Consider the following 20,936-nt stretch of genomic DNA (forward strand, 5'->3'; position numbering starts at 1 on the left):
GACTTATGTGTGACAGCAGAAACACTTGAATGTATATAATTCTTCCTCTCCTACAGAGAAGCATTCCAGTGTTTTACAAGCAACATTTCATTATGTCATGACTTATCAACTGCACGAAGTTGTGATGGCCAAGGGCTCTAAACAGTAACAAGCATGACTACGCCAACAATCTGTCTATTCAAAAAAAGTCTGCTCAAACAGCAAAATCACTGATTAATAATAACCCATTTATTTTTAAGGACTTCACAAACAATAGGACAAAACGTGTTTTCATGGTGCTGAATTTCAACAAAGGAAAAAAAAAGTCCTAATATGAGTCAAAAAGGTCCTAATGTCTGTTTTATAAACAGACACACACATAATTAATGCTTGACAAGATGAGTCCCTGATCTAAACCACCAACACTTTTATTACAGTTTAGTTTTCTATACAGCCCTTTTTAAGTTATTTACATTAAAAGTACATTTCAGTAGGTGTTAGATGTGAAGAAGAACATGATTGTGAGGAGAAGATGAGTACAGAGGTTTCATTTCACCAACAGTGAGCCATTAAATAAACAAGGATCAAGAGGATGATATCATTTTACATGTAGGTAGTGTAAAACTCTTGGACAATAAATTATGCTACATCTGAGTAGTCAATAATGGGATGGATCTCATTAGAAAACACAGCAGTCTTTCTCCTCTGGAGTCTTTCTCCACATGGTGGTAAAACTTTGCACCCGAACAGCAACTTCATCTGCCATAAAACCTACAGAGTAAAGTTTAAAAGAGTGCAACAGAAGCATGGACGGAGATATGTCAAGGGGAAAACCCTCATCCAGCTGATATTACATGTACGTATGTACAAATTTCAATATAATGCTCCTTTTTCAGATTGTGATTTATATATTATATATATAAGAGGAAACTGAAAAGGAAAGGAAAACGCACAACAGGAATGTGTAAGGACAGAAATTGCACTGTGCTCCATTTTTGTGCAATGGAATGAGCAGAAGAGGAAGAGACGACACCTGAACCTCAAGCCATCTAAACAAAAGTTCAACATATTGGGAACTATGCTTATCTGCTCTCTGAAGAGGTTTATCATCGGACTACTAGATTAAGAACACTCCCGTATCTGTCTACTGCAAGCAGCCAGTTAGCTCAGCACAAAGACTGGAAAAGGGTTTGCTTAGCTTATCGTCAACTGTTAGCTTCCACACTAGAAACGGGGAAAACAGCGTGACTTTCACCAGCTGTAATAAACTGCCATCCCCTCTGAAGGTCATTTATTAACATATTTTGTGTTGTTGTGTTTTTGTTAAGTGTTGTTTTAGAGGTATTGTGGATGTATAAAAAGATCTGGATAAGGGAAGCAGCATATTTGGATTCGGTATCCAGATCTTACGCTACATACACGGTTGTTGGGTGTTTAACTTAAAGGCCGAAAGACCTAACTTCTGATTCTTTGCTGTTTTTTTGTCATATTTGGCTGTCTCCTGTCTAGATGCTAAGCTAACACTTATGCTGGCTTCAGCGCCATGTTTAACAGACAAACCAGGTGGCCTAGCGTAGCCCCCTAACGTAAAGTGACCCTTTTGTATCCGAATCTAAAGGCACGTGAAGAACACCATCTGCTGAAACACTTTGACTATGAATCTACTTATAATTAAACCACGTCCCTTTATGTCCTCTCTGCCTGGAAAACATAGCATACACCATCAAACTCATACAATAGCAACACAATTAAAACCAATGACACCGGCTTCCTTTATAAATCCACATACTTTGGCTAAAAGATTACGTCCTTTAAAGTGCAATGTCTGTGTGTAGATATAAGTTATTACATGTAACAATATAAAACATATTGATGGCTTGGGTCAGCTCTCTGTCACCATTTTCGTTCCCCTCCTCTCGCTCTGTGTATAAAGGGAGCTGGTTTTCAAAGGTATCCGCCCATACACAGCAGCAGCAGGACGTGCACAGTGAGCAGATAGAGGCCGAGCAGCAGAGGGGTGCGCTGACGGGAGCAGAAGGCCACTCGGAGCATCCGCATCAAACCCGGGCCACCTCTCCGAGTCTGCAAGGGTACAGGAGACGTTCAGCTCATAAGTCTTCATCACTGCAGATATTACGGTGACAAATGAGGCGGTGCAGCACATTAGCGGGAGCCTTACCCGAGTGACGGCTCCTTCCGGCGGCTCGATGAAAACAGCGGTCTCTGATTGATCCACTTCTTGTGCAGAGTTCCATTTAGCCTGGCTGTGACTAACAATAACAATAAAAACAGATGTTAGCCGGAGCATGTTGTCGACTGAACACATTTATCAGGACTAACAGAGTTTACACGCACTTGAAACCATTAACATACAGAGGAGAAACATTAAAACAACATGAGATATAACATAATGTTGTAATTTTATTTTGTGCAGTGTGTATTTTAGAGCTGAAACATTTAAGGAGGTTTTGTTTTCACCCATGACGTTTGGGGTTGGTTGGTTGGTTTGTGATCAGGATTACACTAAAACTACTGAAGGGATATGGATGAAACTTGGATGGAGGATGGGTCTCTGCCCATCAGCGTCGGATTAATTCGAATCTTAGTTTGTGTCACATTTCATACCGTTCGAGTCGATCCTGTGTTTCCATTAGCTGCTCCTCAGCAGCCACCCTCTGCTGCATCTCTTCATCCAGCCTGATGTGAAAGAGTCAAACATCACTTAGTATCTTTATGTTTTACCACACCAATTTTATTTCTGGACCTATTGTATACCTTCTCTGGAGCTCTTTGACTTGAGCTATGTAGGCGTGGCTGTCCAGCTGGCTGCTTCGCTCTTGTGGGGCTCCAGGTGCGCTGTGCATTTCCTCTGTGCCCTGTGAGAACATAATGACATTATAGAAAAATAACTTTATAAACAACGTCCTTGTCCCGTCGTGTCTGGTCAATTTTTGAGTTTTTAGGATGGCCTCTGAGAGCCAAACTTCTGAGAGATTCTGAACAGCTTTGGATCAAGGTAGAATATGTCTGACACCACTTCAGGCCCAATTATTTATTCTCTATGAGGTGAGATGTGAAAATAAAAAAAAAAATAAATCTCTCTTAGCTTACAACTCGTGTCCACAACCCCTGACAAGGACTCATGTAGAGAGTTTGGTTCATTTTAAGAGGTAATGATCCAAAAATGTTTGAAAACTCTGACTTAAAGCATGTGTTCAGACCCCTACCTCTCTCTGATAGTGTTCCTGTTCAAGTTTGGGCTTATGTGTGCGAGCTTCCTCCAGCATGGCGTTGAGCTGCCGCAGTTGTTGGTCTCTGTCTGAGAGCGTGGCGAGGGTCTGCTGCTTCAGCTGCTCTGCTTGAGCCATCCAGTCTATACGTTCCAGTCTACCAAACACACAAGACAAACCTACATCTGTTTTTCTTTTCTTTCTCCACATTGAGGATAACAGTGATGATACAACACTGGCTCTGTGCCCCACCTGAGAGTTTCTATTTCCTGCTTGCCCATTTCCACCACGTTCTCCAGCTGCATTAAGACACTCAGTATGTCTTCGTTCTTCTTTTTCTCCTCAAACAGCTCCTGGCTGACTTTAATCAGCTCTCCTGCTCCCAGTCGCGCCAGCTCTGACTTCTGCTTGTTGAGCTCTGACGTCTGCGTTTGAAGCTGCTCCAGCTGCACACAAAGAGAAGGAAAGGCAAAGAATAAGCTGAAATACTGTCGATATCGGTATCCACCAGAATTGTTCAACAGTTCACACTGTCAGTATTATTTTTGCCAAGAGAGCTGTAATGTGTGTGTGCTCATGATGTAAATATGTACATTTCTTGTCAGCCACGTTACTCACCAGTCTCTCCCTGTCGTTCTGCAGGGCTTGCAGTGCGTTCTTCAGCCCCCACACTTCTCCGGTGGAGCCTCCGGGGCTGCTGTGCGCTGCGTGGACACCTGCCTTGCTCATCTCCTCCAGCTTCAGACTCATTTCCTGAACTTTGTTCAGTGCCTCGTCCCTGCTGTCCTGGAGAGAGGCCATGGCTTTTGAGAATGACTGGCTCTCTGCTCTGAGCTGCGTCGTGACCTCTTTCTCCTCCAACAGCTTCTGTTCAACAGCCAGTAAGTCTCGGGCCAGCTCTGCCACCCTCTCCTGAGCGCTCTCTGACTCCGTCCTCATCACACCTCCCTCCCATCGCAGCTCAGCTAGCTCTTTGCCCCTGTTCTCCTGCTCTTGTCTGTCCTTCTGTAGTGTCTCCTCCAAAGCCTCCACTTGTTCCCTCGCTGCTTGCAGCTGCTCCCTCAGCTTCTCCACCTCTGCACCAGGAGCATCAATGACCTTTGCTGCGGTTGTAGACTCAACAGCCTGGCTAAGAGTCTCCCTTTCCACTCTGCCTGCTTCTACTTCTGCCTCTCTAGCTTTGCTAACACTCTGTAACTGACTCTCCAATTCCTCACGTTCCCTTTCCAGAGTAGAGATACGTGCTCGCTGAGCTGCCAGGAGCTGTTTGTGTTGGGAGTCCTTCATGCTCAGGACTTGGTTAAGTTCATCGCGGTAGCCGTGAAGCTGAGCAGAGAGCTTGGCCTTTTCAGCATACAGGTCGTCTCTCTGGACCAGCAGAGAGCGCAGCTCCTCCTTCAGGCTGTTGTTCTCACCTGCTGCCTCTTGGATCAGAGCGTCCTTCTCCATCATCACCTGGGACACAAGACAAATATCATACTGGATGCTAAAACAAACTCTATAAATATTAGAAACTTTAGGTTTTTGAGCATTACCTGCAGATGTTTCTCCTCCAGCTGCTTGTATATGTTGAGGACTCTGTCTCTGTCGTCCTGCAGGGAGCCCATGGCCTTCATGAAAGAGTCCAGTTTGGCTTTTCTGTTGTTGCTCTCTTCCTCCGCCTTTCGCAGTTTTTCTTCTAGATCCCGCAGTTCCCCTCGTCTCTGCTCCAGCTCCTCCTCAGCTCCCCGTGCCCTGCTGTCAGCCTCCTTTCTCGCCTCCTCTGCAGCCTGAGAAATAAGAACACATTTGTTAAGAATTTTTCATATTTTCCAAATGATTTCTCTGTAAATATGAATGAGCAACGTGCTAATACCTCAGCAACAGCTTGCTCCTTCTCCCCCAGCATTTCCACTTCTCTGCGCTCCTTCTCATGTAATTCAGTCTGCAGACTCTCTGTCAAGGCTTTAGAGGATCGCAGGTCTGTCTCTAGTTGCTCTACGTTCAGACACAGCCGCCTCTCTTCTGCCTCCCTCTCTCTCAGCTCAGCCCGGGCCTGGTCGACTTCACCCTGCAGCCGACCCACGGCCTCCTCCAGAGCTCTGGTCCTCTGAAGGAGACTCTCCACCTCATTTTTCAGGGCATGGGCTTCGTTTTGTGCAGACTGCAGCTCGGTTGTAGTTTGCTGAAGTTTGCTCTTCTCCTCCTCGAGGGCAGCTTGGCTCTCTGTAACTTTCTTTTCTTCTTCTTCTAGTCTCAGCTGCAAATCTTTGACTGTTTTCTCAACTCTGGAAGAAAAAAAATCTTATAAGCTTTGAAAAAATAAAAGAAAACATGGAAATAGGACAATAAAAGATGTTTTTTCACCTCTCGACTGAAAGCTGAAGCTCCTCTTTCAGCGTAGATTCTTTCTGAAGCTGTTCTGCCAGGTCCTTGGCTCGTGTTTCTGCCTCCCGAACTTCAGCCTCCTTACCCTGCAGGGCATCATTAAAGCGAGTCTCCCACTGCCGGGCCTCATCCAAGACTCTGTCCCGGTCGTCTTGCAATGAGGACATGCAGCGAGAGAAGGCAGCTAGCCTGGCCAGAGACTCGTCCAGACGAGCTTGTGTCTCCTGAGCCCGTCTCTCAGCTGCTTCTGCGATCTCTCTGGCCTCGAGAGTGGCTTCCTCTTCTTTGTCCCTGTCGCTGTAAGCTTCCTCCAGTCTCATCTCCATATCCTTGAGCTCGGCTCCCAGCCTGAATCTCACAGAGTCGAGCGTTTGCTCTGCTTCTGCTTTCATCGCAGCCTCTTTCTTTTGGGCATTCTGTTCGAGGTCTGCCTTCTCAGCTAACGCATCGCTCGCCTGCTTCTGGGCTTCATCCAGCTGGGATTTGCAGCTCGCCAGCTCTGCTTCAGTCCTTTTCAGGTCTTCTACAGTTTTGGAAGTCTCCACCTGGGATTGTTCAAGTTTCTTATGGAGCTCATCGTCGCTGAGCTGCAGCGCTTTAGCTTCTCTTCCCAGTTCACTGATCCTCTCCTGGTACTTGATGCAGTCCTTCTGCAGCTGACGGACCTCCAGCTGCTTCTCCCTCAGCAGTTCCTCCAGCTGACGTGCTCTGCTCTGGCTGCCTTCCTTCACCCTCTGTGCAGACCTCAGTTGTTGCTCCAGCTCCCTCTGCTTACCCGACTCTGCTTCAGCTTCGGCTCTTTCTCTCTGAGCTTGCCTCATGTCCTCCTCCAGCCTGGCAGCCCGATCACTTTCACTCTGAGCCGCGGCTTCGAGCTCGGCTCGCTCCCTTTCCAACCTCTCCACCTCTCGCTGCAGCTCAGCAAGGTGCTCCCGATTGTCTGCTGCCTCTTGCTGATAGCCAGCAATGCTCCCGTTGAGTTGAGCCAACTGGTTCATCAGACGCTCCTCCACGTTATCCTTCTCAGTTTCCAGGCTTCTGAGCAGCTCTTTAAACTGGGCTTCCCTCTTTGAACCCTCTTCAATCAGACTCTTTTCTCTCTCTTTGCTCTCTTGGAGGCACTTCTCCAAAGAGTCCACAAGGCTCTCCTTCTCTTTGCCCTCCTGCAGATCTCGCTCAAAAGAGGCCAGTTGAGCTTTGAGTTCAGCCTCCTGTTGCTGCCACAGCTCCCTCTCTGCACTGACAGCTGCCTCCATCTCCCTTATTTTATCCTCCAATAAAACTTGAGTAGTCATTTCTGCTTTTTCTTGTTCCTCGGGAGGTTGTAAATGTGTTTCTGGTGCATGCACTGCAACTATTTCATCAGCTGGTGTCTCTTCTCCCTTGTCTTCATTCTGACTCTCAACAGGCTCTGCTCTGGTCATGATTATGTCTGATTTCTGAGCGGTCACAACCTCTTCGACAACAGCTGCAGAGCCTAGAAGAGTAGCCTCAACTATACTGTCCTCTTTCTCTCCCGTCTGTGCAAGTTGTTCCTTCAACTCTTCAACCTGCTGCCCTAAAGAGTCTCTTTCTGCCACTGCAGCGTCCAACTCTGCTTTCAAACCCTCCAGCTCATCTTGAAGTCTCTCAACTTCAGCATTGAGAACCCTGCTCTCTCGCTTTGTCCCAGTCCTTTCCTGCATCTCTTTCAGTCTCTCATTCTCCTCCTCTAGATCCAGTATTTTCTGCTGCTTCGTTTTCGCAAACTTTCTCATTTTATCTTTCACTGAATCCACCTCTTTCTGCGCCTCTTCTGCCTGTCTTTCAGCTTCCTGTCTGGCGGCCTCGTGCGTCCTCACCTTGGCTGCGAGCTCCTGCCTCTCCTGCCTGGCTGCCTCCAGGACTCGCCTCACTCGCTCTGCCTCGTCGCTCACGTTCTCGTACGACTTGAGCAGAGTCTCGTATTCGTCCTTCATGCTTTGAACTTTTTCCTCCCATTCTCTGCATCTTCTCGACGCCTCTTCTTTCGCCAGCTCCACTTCTCTCTTACAGGCGTCTTTCTCGTTCAGTATGCCCTCCATGGCCAGTTTGAGGCTCTCGCAGGAGGAGCCTAAGCTTTCGTTTTCCAGTAACGTCCGGTCTACCTCATCAATCAGTTTCGCTTTTTCCGCTCTGAGCTTCTCCAGCTCATCCTCGGCTGACTCCATTTTCTGCTGCAGCTCAGCTATGAGCTTCTCAGTTGAAGCCAGTTGTTCCTTCTGGGTTTTGTTTTCTTTTAAAGCCTCTTTGCGAGAGATCAGAGCAGCCTGAAGCTTCCGCTGAAGCTGCTGGATCTTCGCCTCGCTGTCTTTTTCTTCCTCTTGCTTCTGTGGAACCTCAACCTCTAACCTTTGGGTTTTTTCTTGCTCAGCCTTCAGTTCTTCCTGTAAAGAAGATATCAGCTGATCCTTCTCAGACACTGTATCCTGCATTGAGTGTATGAGAGAGTCCTGCTGGCTGAGCTGCTGACTCAGCTCCATGATTTCATGGTTCTTATTGTCGAGGAACTGCTTAAAGTCTTCCACTTCAGCCTGAAGAGTTGCAATGCACGATGTAGAATCAGCAGATGCTGTGTTGGCTGCAGCTTCCATCTCTGATTTCAAGGATTCAGCGTAAGACTCCGCTTGCCGATGCTTTTCCCGAAGATCATCCATCTCCTCTGAGAGTGCATCGATCTGTCTGTCCTTTTCTCGTAGTGCTTTTAGCTCTTCACCCACTTCCAAAACTTCAGCCTCCTTCTGAGACAAACTGGCTTGGGTTTCCTGCAGCTGCTTCTCTAGCTCTGCATTAGCAATCCGGACACTTTGGATCTCTTCAGTGAGAGCTTTCAGAGATTCCTCCATTTGTCCAGACAGAACGTCAGACTTCTCCGCGGGAGGCTGAACTGGATCGCTGGATTGTGGCTGTGACGAATCTGTCTCAGATGCAGCAAAGTCCACCCAATCCTCCTGGACCCAGTCACCTGCTGCTTGCTTTTCCAACTTTTCAGCCAGTTGCTTGCTCTCTTGGTGAGGCACTTCACCCCCTTTTTCTTCGAACTCTCTCAGTTTAGTCAGGAGAACTTCTCGCTCGTCGCTCTGCAGCTCAAAACGCTCCATCAGATCGCTGTATTCTTCTTTCTGCTGTTTCAGCTGCTCACGGTGGTGCCTATCTTTCTCCTTTGCTTTGCGGATGGTCTCCTTGCGGGACTCTTGTGCCTCCTGAACTTTCTTCTGAAGGGTTTCACACTCAGCTTCGAGAGAAGTCACTTGGGATTGTAACACAGTTGTTTCAGATGAAACATCGACCTGCTGAGAGTTTTCAGCTTCTTCACTTAGCTTTTTATTCAGAGCAAGTGCCTCAGTAAGAGCTTGATCCTGCTGGCTGATCCTCTGCTCAAGAGTCTCAACTGTCTCTTCTTTGGATCTTAGAGCTTGCTCCAGTTTGATGAGTTTAGCTTCCATTTCTTCAATCTCATGTCCTCTAGATTGTTCTACCTCTGGAGTTTCTACCTTTTGCTCTTTCCATTTCTTTGCTTCTGTCTCAAAATCAGCAACCTTCTTCATGAGCTCTTTGCGTTGCACAAGAGCAGCCTGCAGCTTCTTCTTTGTGGTCATCAGTTGGCTTTCCAGCACTCCTTTCTCTTTTCGCAAACTAGCAAGTTCATCGTCGTCAGGAGCAGCTGAGTCTTCACAACTAACATTGTCTTTCTCATCTCTGACTTTCTCCAGTTCCACCAGCTGCTCTTTCAGTTTATTACATTCTCTGTCTGTCTGGAACTTCTCTTCTTCTGCCTGGAGGAGTTTAGCGGACATGCTGTCACTGAGCTCCATCACCTCTTGCTCCTTTTGACTGAGACGAAGCTGCAGTTCGCTGATCTCCGAGTCCTTCTTGGACAAAGTGTCGTTGTTGATCTCTGACGTCTGAGAGTATTCCAACATGCTGTTTTCCATTTCTCGAAGCCTCCTCTCAAGCTCAGAGGAGAGGAGCTCTCTGTCCTCCAGCTGAACACTCAGCATCCTGAACTGTCCCTTCTGCTCAGAGAAAGCTTCACGGGCCATTTCCAGATCTGCCTGCAGGGCCTGGATCTTCTCCTCCTTTGCGTTACTTTGAGCAGTTAAAATTTCTATCTGTTCTTCTAGAAGCTGCATTTCTATGCGGTGTTTCTCCACCACAGAGCTGCTCTGCTGGGAAAGCACGTACACCTCCTCTCTGGCTGATTTAAGCTCCTCTGCAAAATTATTCACCTTTAACTCAGCCTCTACTCTGGCAGCAGTGAGAGACTGTGTGTCTTCTTCCAGGCTCTTGATTTTCTCCTGTGACTCTGCTGCTGCGTCTCTGAGCCTCTGCAGCTCAGCCAACAGCTCGCTGTACCTCTTCTGAAGCTCCTCAGCCAACACCTGAGCAAAGACCTGACCAGAGGGTTCGTTTCCATCTGTGGAGGAAGAACTCTGGTGAGTTACATGAACTTGTACCGTCTCTCGTATGACGACAGAGGAGGTTTCGACTTGAACTGTGGAGGTCTCCGACTCCATGCTTGTTGCCTCCCACGATGACTGCAGCTGCATCTGGCCTAAGTCCTGCATTAAGGACGGCCACTCCTGGCCTCCCTCTTGATTCACAGCTTCCAGGAGGGTCCAGCTGCTGTGGGCCACCTCCGAATCTGAACTGGCGATCATCTCATCTGAGGAGGTCCCTTTAGATTCTTCTGGGGATTCAGACTGGTGTCCAATAAGCTCTGGGCTGCTCTCATTATCAGCAGGAATGGAGATGACCGAGGTGTCTTCAGCAACTAAAGTGGTCTCCTCTTCTTGTGTGTCCTCCATGAAGTCAGTGAGGGCTGCAGAGCTGTCACGTGATGGTGTACTGGCGTCCTGAGCCTGATCTGGAGTCTGATCATCGTTCTCACAGGATGCAACCCCACTGGAGATCTGCTCTTTAGCCAGTCTGAGAGACTCCTGTAAGCCGGCCAACTCGTTGTCTTTTTCTAACAGCTGCTGCTCCAGTTCCACAATGCGAGCTGCAAGACAACAAAGTAGAGCATGTATGTATATAAAATTTTATTTTTTTAAGGGTAAAGTTAAAGGAAACTGTTTTTCCACATAATCTACATTAAATCCAAGATAAGTTTATTTCATTGCAGCCACATAAATTGCATAATAACAAGATTACTTGTGTTATGTTAAAGAAAACTTTGTTGTATTGTGATCAGGAGGTGGGAATCACTTTTTGCTGTGCAGAGTGCAGGAAGTTGGTTGACGAGAACTTTTTATCGCAGAGTAGAAATATATATCGTTTTGTATGTATTTTATTTTGCTGCTGCCTCAGGCTTGCTTTATAATCCCATGTTTCCTATTTTTGTGCATTACAGGACTTCCTGTTTGTTCCTATAAGCCTCTCATGGTTTTCTGAATCCTGCACAATCTGTTTCTTTGATTTCATTCCTGTGTTTCTGCTGTTTTGTTTTACTGTGTAAGTTAATAGATCAAATTGAATAAAATTTGGTTTTCTGTGTCCTGTGACTGCATCAGAAAGTTTCCTTCCAAGTGTGTTAAAGTGTTCTGGCACATGATCATATGTTTAATTCATAACCAATCAGAAATATCTGAAGTCAAGCGGAGGATTGTAAGATGAGGTGTTTTAAAAATAGATGATGAGAGAAATACTGTTGTCCTGCATTCTGAATAGTGGACAAAGACAGTTTTGTCTCACTGTTTTGGGACCTAAGAGCCTGTTAGTGCTTATCTATTTGAAGTTGTTGCAGGCTGATCAAAGGAAGAAAACAAACCACCCCAACTCCAATCCATACAGTCTTAACAATTACTTTAGTAGCTTCAGAAGAGGATGTGTGCTGCTCAGTTGCATAACAGATCAAAGTTCATTCTGAGAGCTTTTTGTTCAGAAAATTAATATTTAACTAAACAAAATCAATCCCAGAAACGGAATTGACTACTTTTATTATCTTGGTCAGTCTAGTTTAAGACTTCTGCACATAAAATAATAAAAATCAAACAAAGACAGGGTGATGCCCTGAAGTATGACTATGCAAACTTTTCTTCATACACTGTTTCAAAGGTGAAAAACAGATTTAAAAGCAGAGCAGTGGTGCAGAAGTTGCAGCTGGTAAGAACGTAATACTGGTGGGTAGATTCACCTGTAAAAATGCATAATACAGCTGCAACTGATGGTTCATTTTATTTACAGATTAACTGTCTTTGACAAGCAGAGCAAAACTCCTTTTTACCGTCTGTGTGAACACTGGAGCGTTTGACTCTTTTGATGTAACGTATGAGTTTTATTTTGGGAGAGACATCCTGTTTTTGTACCTTTTTTAGCTTCAGATGAATCCTCTGCTGATGGTTCAGTCCCGTCGTCTCTTTCAGACATCTGAAACAGATGGAAACAGATAATGAGAACTGGCAAGATTGAAATTTTTTTTGTATGATTTATTTAATCATCTACTAGAGGAAAGGGAGGAATGACGCTTTTAAGAACTTGATATGGTTCCTCTTACAGTTTCTCTAACAGCTGCATACACGGCTATAGTGTTAGGTGAAGGTCGGGTATGACAGCGGATCAGTGCAGAAGGGATTAGACATGCTTCCTCACAGTGAGTTGAAGTGTTGCACTGTATTAATTACTGTCTATGACCCTGCTCCTGTCCTGTCTGGGACACCTGGCCAGACGCCAGTTGTGTCTCTGAACCACCAGGTGTAGAGGGTGAGGCCAGTCCGACTGCCCTGCTCTCAAAATAAAAGTTGACTCCACAAACTTTATTTAGGAGAAAGAGGAAAAGTGCTCATGAAAAGGCTGCCTGGCTTTGAAGACAGAACTACTCTGAATTAAATAATTAAAAGTTCTTATTCTTGAGCTTACACTAAGCTACACATCTTCTACTTCAGTACCTTTTATTAATCATAAAAACAGAGACAGAGAGGCGTTACAAAGGCACTGAGAGACTTTGAAGTTTAAGCCTTGCAGAGATGATAAAACTTACAGAATATTTCAGAGCTGTTTACGAATTCTTTTTGAAGTTTATATCTCAAGAAAAATAAGCTGCTTTTATCCGGTGTCAAGCAGGTAATGATCCCCAAAACAACTTTAAGATTTCATTTGCACTGTGATCGGAATGTGAATCATCCAGACCTGTGTTTCTCCAACTTTTAACATCGTGTACCACCTTGAAAATGATCTGGCTCACCATGTACCACAATTATGACTAACATTAAACTACAGTAGTGATGATCTACTCGTGCTTGGTTAACGGTGGACATCTTCAGTTCAGTTCCTGTTTAAAGTCATGACTGTAGTATTTTTGAACCCTTCATTTTACCTCAACTTGAGAATGCACTCTGTACATTCTTCTAGCTAATAACTTCAAGAAGTAGCTAGAAGTCTGTTCTTAACCATTTTATTTAAGCATTGCAGGTTAAGTAATAAGGTATGTTGCATATATATGTGGTCTTGTATAGAAGAAGGTTTCATGCAGAGGTGGCAAAAGTAGACACTCTCTTTAAATCATGTAGAAGTACAGATACTTGTGTACAGAAAGACTCTGGTAAAACACAAGTACTGAATTAACTCCTTTACTCAAGGAAGTACAGCACGTATCCACATGTAGGACATTTCTGTGCAAAGCCAACAGAGCCCCACATCATATTACTAATTTCAAAGAAATCTACATGGTTTTATGTAGGAATATAGTTGTTAGAGTGAGTTGGGTTTATCTACATTTTGCCAGCAGGTGCAAGTATAAAGAAAAAAAGACAGTGTTATGATCAGTCTTAGATTAAAGTTTGTAACATCAGAAATGTGGAAATTCAAACAGGAGAGCTTGGGCATTTTCAGATTTTAGATTATTTAAGACTTTTAAAGCATAATAATTTAGATATTCAAAGTACAGTATGTGACTGACAGCAGCCTCTGATCCCTTTGACCTCAGGTGCACCATGTTTGTTGACACATCCACAAGCCCTGCCTAACTTATTTACATAGTGTGATCTCATCACATTGCAGGCAGAATCAAGATTTTAATCCTGACAGATAATACAGAGGCTCTTGGATAGGACACCATAACCCAGATGATGCATCCAGAGACAGATCGTATGTTAATACCAGGTGTAAATGAGTTCTTCTTGGCACTGACCGTTACTATTTGCTGCTCCAGCTCTTCTACCTTGGCAGCGGTTTCCTCCTGTTCTGTGTTTTTTCTGTCTAGTTGCTCTGAAAATCAGAGATTCATCACAAAATATCTTATCATATAATATACAATACTGAATGTTTGGGATTAACACACTGAATTTCATGAAAAAATAGAACCCAGGCACATTTTCTTACCCTGAAGGGTTTCCATGGTGTGGGTGAGCTCGGCACAATGTTCCTCACTCTCACTGCGTTCATCTCTCAGCTTCATCAGTTGTGTCTCAAGAGACTGCACAGCGTCCAGGACCAGTGAGAAGTCAGCAGGGAAGGGGAGCTCCTCTGTTGATTGCACATCTTCTTGAGCCAGAGGACAGAGATGTCTCCATATTTCAGCCAAGATCTCACCCTTCCTCTGAGAATCTTCCTGCGCCTCCTTCAGTGAAGCCTGCTCTCGCTCTAGTTTCTCCACTTCTGACTTCTCTCTCTCCGGGGCGTCCTGGCTGGCATGCTCGACTGCCTCCCTCACAGATGCAAGCTCACTTTCAAGCCGAACTATTTCCGCCCTGTCTCTCTCTGAAGCATCGTGGCTCACTTGGACGGCTGCAAGCTCAGCCTCTTTCATCACAGCCAGTTCTCTCTCCAACCTGGCAACCTCCACCCTCTCCTTCTCCAGAGCGTCCTGACTAACATGCTCTGCCTCTCTCAAGGATGCCAGCTCGCTCTCCTGCCTCGCCACCTCCACGCTCTGCCTTTCCAAAGCCTCCAGACTGGTTCGGAGGGCCAAGAGTTCAGCATCGGCCCTGCTGGACTGTTCTGCCCACTGCTGCCTCTCTTCCTCCCGTTGCTTGACAGCCTCGACTAACTCCTGCTCCATCTGCCGGAACTGAGCAGTCAAGATCTGTGCAGAAAGAGAACGAGGCAGAGAGGAGGAGGATATTAGTGGGTGTGTGTTTTGTGGTTCAGCCAAACAATGCATACTAATGACGATGTAGGGTGTGTTTGTTTGAGCAGTCATCTTTTCATCAAGCAGGAGCAGGTTTCATTGGACGTGAAGCATACGTAAATATCAACCAATGTGTGAAACAGTGTCTAAAGCAACATGCTTTTGAGTAGCTGCACCGTGGCATCCAGAACAACCGGATCTGTACCTGTTTCTGCTGGTCTGCACTGTTCACTTCCTCCTGCAGCATCTCCAGCACCTGGGAGCGAGAGTTTAAGGACTCCTCGAGCTCTTCACAGCGCCTCTGTGCTGCATTCAGTGCCTGGGAGGGAAAAAAAGACCAAATGATTGTATTCAGGGTAACCTTGTCTTTGAAATCAGGATTTCATCTGCTGAATAGACTGCAACATTTTTGTGTTTATTCACCAAGAGATGAACCGAAGCAAATTTCAGTTATTTGCCGGTTATAGTCAATTGATCGATTAGTCATTAGAAGGAAAACAGGTTGAAAACTATTTTGATTAAGGCAGCAAAAAAATTAATTTGTTCATTATTTTCTTGATGATTTATACATTTATCTATCAGTAGTTGCTTTGTGTATAAAATGCCAGAAAATTGTGAAAATTAAAGAAAGATCTTAGAGGCTGGAATCAGATAACTTTTACTTTTTTTACTCAAACTAATCTATTAATCATTGCAGCTCAAATTTTTGATGATCAATTATTCGTTTCCATCACTTTTCAAGCAAATAAAGATAAGTGTCGAAGGACTGAAGGTAATGAATGTCATATAGATTTTAAAGCCCTTTGAGACAAGTGTCTGTCCTGTTTGAAACAATCAACTAGAGGTGAAACTAATTAATGAATTGATAGAAAGAACATTGTTTTTTTGGACAAAACCTCACAAATTTCCACCGTTCCATCTTCTCAAAAATGAATATTAGCTGGTTTTCTTCCTTTAGAAATACAGACAGATATTGTCTGAAACACACTTAGACTAGGGGATTGAATTGATGAATTATAAATGAATTAACCACAAATTGGGAGTCAGTGATTTAATAAAACTGCAGGATGTACCTGCTGAAGCTCTTCATCATTTTGACTCTGTGCCGAGACCCTCAGCAGCTCTTCTTCATGTTTCTGGATCTGCTCTTGGAAACGCACATCCTTCTCACAGACTACAGCTTGCAGCTTCCTCAACTGAAGACAAAAAAAGAAAACACCAAATCATTCAGGAAGAGCTCTGTCATGAAATTTGAACATCATTAATTCATGACAAAGCATTGTCACCTGTTCAGTGTGCGCGGACTCTTTCTCTTGAAGTTGCTGTTCCGTGGACAGGAGTCGTTCCTGAAGTCCTCTGCTGTTCGCCTCCTCCTGCCTCAGCTTGTTTTTAAGTTCTTGGAGCTCCTCCTCGACTGCAGCATCGCCTCCAGTGAAAGAGCTGTCTGGACTCTGATGCAGACAAAACAGATGTTCAAGTCAGATTAAAAAAAGACCTCTAGCCTTATTGTTAGTTTGTGGTTAGCGAGATGCAAAAGATAGCTGGAGGAGGATCCTACGAGCATGAATAAGATGATTCAGACTTACTGCTGCTCCTCCCTGCCCTTTCAGTTCAGTTATCTGTTTGGTGAGTGAAGCCATCTTCGCTTTGGCCTGAAGTTTGAGTTTAGTGAAGCGGGCCTCAGCTTCATCTTTCTCATTCTGCCAATAGGAACCAAAAAAAGTATATGTGCTCAGTCAGGAGAGACGTTACTTTGCATAAAGAATATAGTGACTTTTAAAGACTTGATACCTTAAGCTGTGCATCTTTGTTGGACAGCTCAGTGTCCTTATCTCGGATGAGTTCCTTCAAGTGGACCACCAGTTGTTCCAGGTGAGCCAGCCTCTCCATGACCTCCTCAGGCACCTCAGACTCCACCTGAGACTGGCTCTCATCGGCAGGGAGCTGAGGCACCAGCGTGCCCTGGTTACGGAAACAGATAAAGTCAGTTTGTTGGTAACAGTTATATAACAACATGTATAAAACAGCAACATAATGACTGAGTCAAGTCTGAGAAAACAACTCTGATTATGTGAATAGGGTCTGCGATACAGCACCGAGATCTGGGTCAGAGTTATGCCAACAGTTTGAGTAAGCGAGTGAACTTTTTTAAAAATCTTGCATTACATATTTAGATATCCTTGAAGCATGCAATACCAGACACAACTGTCTCAAACCTATTTCTGTTGAAAAAATAGCGAACACCGCTACAAACTTGGACAATGAATCGGGTGCATGATGGTGGAACAATCGAGACAAACAAATCTCCGGCAATCACAGATAATCAGTCTTCTTATTCTTATTCATTTCAATACAAAACAAATGTGTTTCACCTAGAAGCCCTCATCCGCAAATAAATGCACACAAAAAATAAATAAAAAATACTTCTCATCTGCGAGTGTTTCCTTTGTTTTGATCTATTTCTGTAAATACACGATGCCTAAAGAAATAATCTATTCTAGTCAAGCAGACACTTCCTGTCATCATCTTCAGAGGACAAAAAGCTCTTGAGGAAGTTAAAACTAGACCAGACACAAAATATACAAATACTTATCAGCTGGGGAAACATTACTCTTCATTTTAATGTATGTGTTGCTCTCTCACCTGTTGGTCTCCATCTGGGGCCTCCTCTCCAGAGAGCTCCTGGAGGACCGTGGCCAGACGGCTGAACATAAAGACGGCACTGCAAGCAGGGAAATAAAAACAAATCTTTGAGGCTTCAGTGTAAACCAACAATAGCAATGTGGGTGACATGTAAATCATTCCTTTGCTGCAACTGCGCACACCCTGCTTTGTTTACTGTAGATAAAATGGTGGAAACAAAACACCTATTAATCAAAACCTTTCTGCTGTTGACACAGTCCGCAATGTCCTCCGTCAATGTTAAGCCTCAGTATTTTCTCAGCTGCAAGCATGAATTTTTTATTTCATTCATGGTAGCATAATTGCAGCCTACAGTTAAACCTGTCTTGCGTTCATAATGCACTTGCCCTTCTTCGAAGACGGTGCCAAGAACAGCTTGAAGTGCTGCCTGACGCTGATGTTGAATGACATGTCCTCTGAGGTGTGAATATAAACATAGTCCTGAGCATATTTACTGTATTACAGTGTTGTATGCACACAGTGTCAGCGGGCAGAGGCAGGAAACATTACACTAAAGCTGAATCTGTCAGTCGAGCAGTCAAAGGCCAGAAATATGACTATTTGGACAATTGATTAGTTGATTTCAGAGTATTTTTCAGGGCTGCAACTACCAAGTACTTTCCCTATTTAATAATCGATTATTTTCAAGATCACTCTTTTAGTTGTTTGCACTGTAAACTGTCAGAAAATAGTGAAAATGTCAGTCAGACAGGGTTCCCCAAAGCATGACATCCTCAAATGGCTCGTTTTGTCCACAACCTAAAGACATTCTCTTTACTGTCACAGAGGAATAATCAAACCAGTTCATTTATACCATTTAAGAAGCTTAAACCAGATAATTTTATGACTTGATTGTTTATTCTGCAAAATATGTTATTCTTTTTTCGGTGCTTTGTGAATAGTTTTGGTCACCAAAAAATAACGCAACACATCTTATTTGATATTTGTTGCAGATCTTTACACATGCAAATCCCAATATCTATAACTCATTGTGTAATGAGCAGACTAACTTGCAAATGAGGTCAAATGAATATATTACTTAGTCATTTATCTATTAGGATATTTGGAGCTTTTTATTCACCACAAAGATTTGCACCACCATGCTTGCTGAAGAATATTTTGTGATAATTCCTCACTTTTCCTCCTCTACATCAAAACAACACATTATCAGACAGCCCCAACCTGTTACCTCCCGAGTCAGCCCGGAGAGACCCGACTACTCCCGAGCCCGCCGGACACTCCACTGCGGCTGCGTCACTCTTTTTGTGAACAGCAAAGATTATAGCAAGCTAACGCGAAAATGGACGGCAAACTTTTCACACGGCTGGACGGCGACGTTTTTAGAAAGGAGTAGAGGCGCAAGAAGATTAAGAAAGGGTGTCGTGAGCGGGATAGTCCGTGAAAAGCTCCAGTGTTTACTCTGGCTGTAGTTTCCACGGAACTGTAAGTTAGCTAAGGCTACTTTAGCTAGCTAACGCCGATTACTCGTAAATAAGGACAGCTTCTTCAACGGCTGCCTCGCGGGGGTTTTCTCCTCCGTGCGTGACAGCTCAGCTATGCAGCTCAGAAGAAGGTGTGTTTTTTTTAAAAAAGAGATGACCCTCTAACTCACCTGTGCGAGTGCTTCCCAGGTAAATGTATCCGCTTTTTATCTGATATATTTCCTCGGATGGATGTCAGAGCATAGCCACATCACCAAACATTCCCGGAAACAAAGCTTCCTGAGCTCTGATTGGACAGCCGCGCGTAAGGGACTGTCTGCAAGTTACCAAGCCCACTACTGCGTTCTAGGGAGCATCTGCAAGGGAAGATAACTTGTAAAAAAAAAAAACGAAAAATGAGCCCCTAGGACAGAACACACATCAATTCTACACCTGGAAGCATACAGAAGACAAAATGAAGATGGCAGGACATGATCAACGAGTCAACCTGATCATCAACCAGGGCAGGCAGCTGGGGAGGAGTCTGATGCTGCTGGCGCACTACACCACGGTGTTTGTGGCCTTCGTGGGGCGCACCGTGCAGTGGATGGTGGATGCGGTGAAGTGGACCAGCCTGTTTGCGCGCTACACAGTGTCAGTGTTCGACTCCATCTACAGACATCTGCACTGGGGGAAGAGGAAAGGCGCCAGGGAGATCTGCCCGAGCTCGGACATGGAACCACAGTGACTTGATGTTCGTTGTGACTGTGTTGTCAAGACAGGAAGTCAAAATCGACATAGCAAAGTATATAAAAGGAAGCTGAAGGAAGAAAAAGAAGATGGAACTTATGATAGTGGATGAAGAATGAAAATGAGGCCTTAATGAAGTCAGAAAATATATGGCTTTTTACTTTTTTTAAGCTCTTAAAACATAGTCTTAGTAGTGGTATATTTGTATATGTGGTAACATATATTCTGTATTTTGTTATTGTCATCTAAAAGCTCTTCCAAAGTGTTGGAAACAAAATGGGTCTCACTAACCTGCTGATATGACTGTTCATGCAAATGTGTCACAGGGTAATTCAAATTGATGTAATGTATGCCTTTACCGTATAACATTATTGCACTTACAGCAGAGACGGGGTGGATTTTTAACTGACAGCTACGTGAACATTAAAACTATTGCAGCCAAATTACTTTATTTTTTACATCTGTGCCTGTCTGAAGCATAAAGAAGTACTTCATTTTTCTGTAACATCTGTTGATTTCATTGCAAATTGTAAGATAATGAGCTACCAAACTGACGATGCTGCTTCCTGTGGTTTTCCTGTGATGATCCCAAACATGTATTTTGAAACTTTAATGGCCAGAAAAGAAAACACTACAATTCTGCTGAATGTGATCCATGTAAACCTTTCCTGGAATGTTGATGTGAGAAAGTGAAATGTTACTTTAAGTTGCTGCATTTACCGATTAAGTTTTTACTTATACTTTTTTTATAAACACTTATATTTTCATTAATACACTGACATATATAAACATGTTATTTTTCTTTATTTCTTGTTAGCAAGTTGTAAGAATGTTGGAAACATTAACCACGCTCATACTGCTTTAAAGTTGTTGTGCTAAAGTAAGGAAGTGGTTCTTAATTTCAACCAGCACTAAAATGTGGTTGTTTTATTATCCTTGTTTCTTGTGTTGACACTAAGATCAAAAAGCTTTCTGCAGTGTTCTGATATTGATTTTACTGAATCAAACTGTAATGTTTAAGTTACTGTACCAATCAGCCATGGCTCACGCCCTCTTGGTTATAAACTGTGGTATCCAAATAAAATTCTCAATCATGTGATGTTTTGTAATTTTGGTTTATTTGCAGAATAACCTTGATTACAAGTGAAGTGAATTCAAGAGTAAGTAAACTAAAAATACAGAAATGTATGTAATGTAACTTAAGCTCCATGTGAAATTGGTGCCGTCACTTTTTAAAGCTGCTACCGGTAGCTTTCATTTCTTGTTGATTCTGGCGCCCCCTGTGGACAAAGAAAACATAAACCTTGTGTTAAGGCCCCTACACACCGCCAAGACTCAAACCAACGGCCTTTATCCGACCACTCCATTGCTTCTCATCTGATCCGTTCGGCAGAAAAGTTGCATTGAACAAACTGCTTTGAC

At 44.0% G+C, this 20,936-nt stretch overlaps 1 protein-coding gene across 1 annotated transcript; it reads right to left on the reverse strand.

Annotated features, from left to right (window-relative positions):
- Positions 1-206: 206 nt before the first annotated feature.
- Positions 207-19,067, reverse strand: golgb1 (golgin B1). Its single transcript, XM_037122062.1, has 20 exons — positions 18,956-19,067; positions 17,305-17,383; positions 16,453-16,623; positions 16,248-16,361; positions 15,948-16,112; positions 15,735-15,857; positions 14,867-14,980; positions 13,914-14,616; positions 13,723-13,799; positions 11,903-11,963; positions 5,556-10,596; positions 5,065-5,476; positions 4,745-4,978; positions 3,828-4,664; positions 3,462-3,655; positions 3,207-3,366; positions 2,755-2,855; positions 2,605-2,676; positions 2,159-2,249; positions 207-2,061 (listed from the first exon to the last, which is right to left on the reverse strand). Exons 2-20 carry the CDS (start codon positions 17,371-17,373, stop codon positions 1,924-1,926), a joined length of 8,877 nt encoding a protein of 2,958 aa, XP_036977957.1. The 5' UTR covers positions 17,374-17,383; positions 18,956-19,067; the 3' UTR covers positions 207-1,923.
- Between the last annotated feature and the right edge of the window lie 1,869 nt (positions 19,068-20,936).

Source organism: Acanthopagrus latus, chromosome 14 (assembly GCF_904848185.1).
Source record: "Acanthopagrus latus isolate v.2019 chromosome 14, fAcaLat1.1, whole genome shotgun sequence".
In the NCBI taxonomy this organism is placed as follows: Eukaryota; Metazoa; Chordata; class Actinopteri; order Spariformes; family Sparidae; genus Acanthopagrus; species Acanthopagrus latus.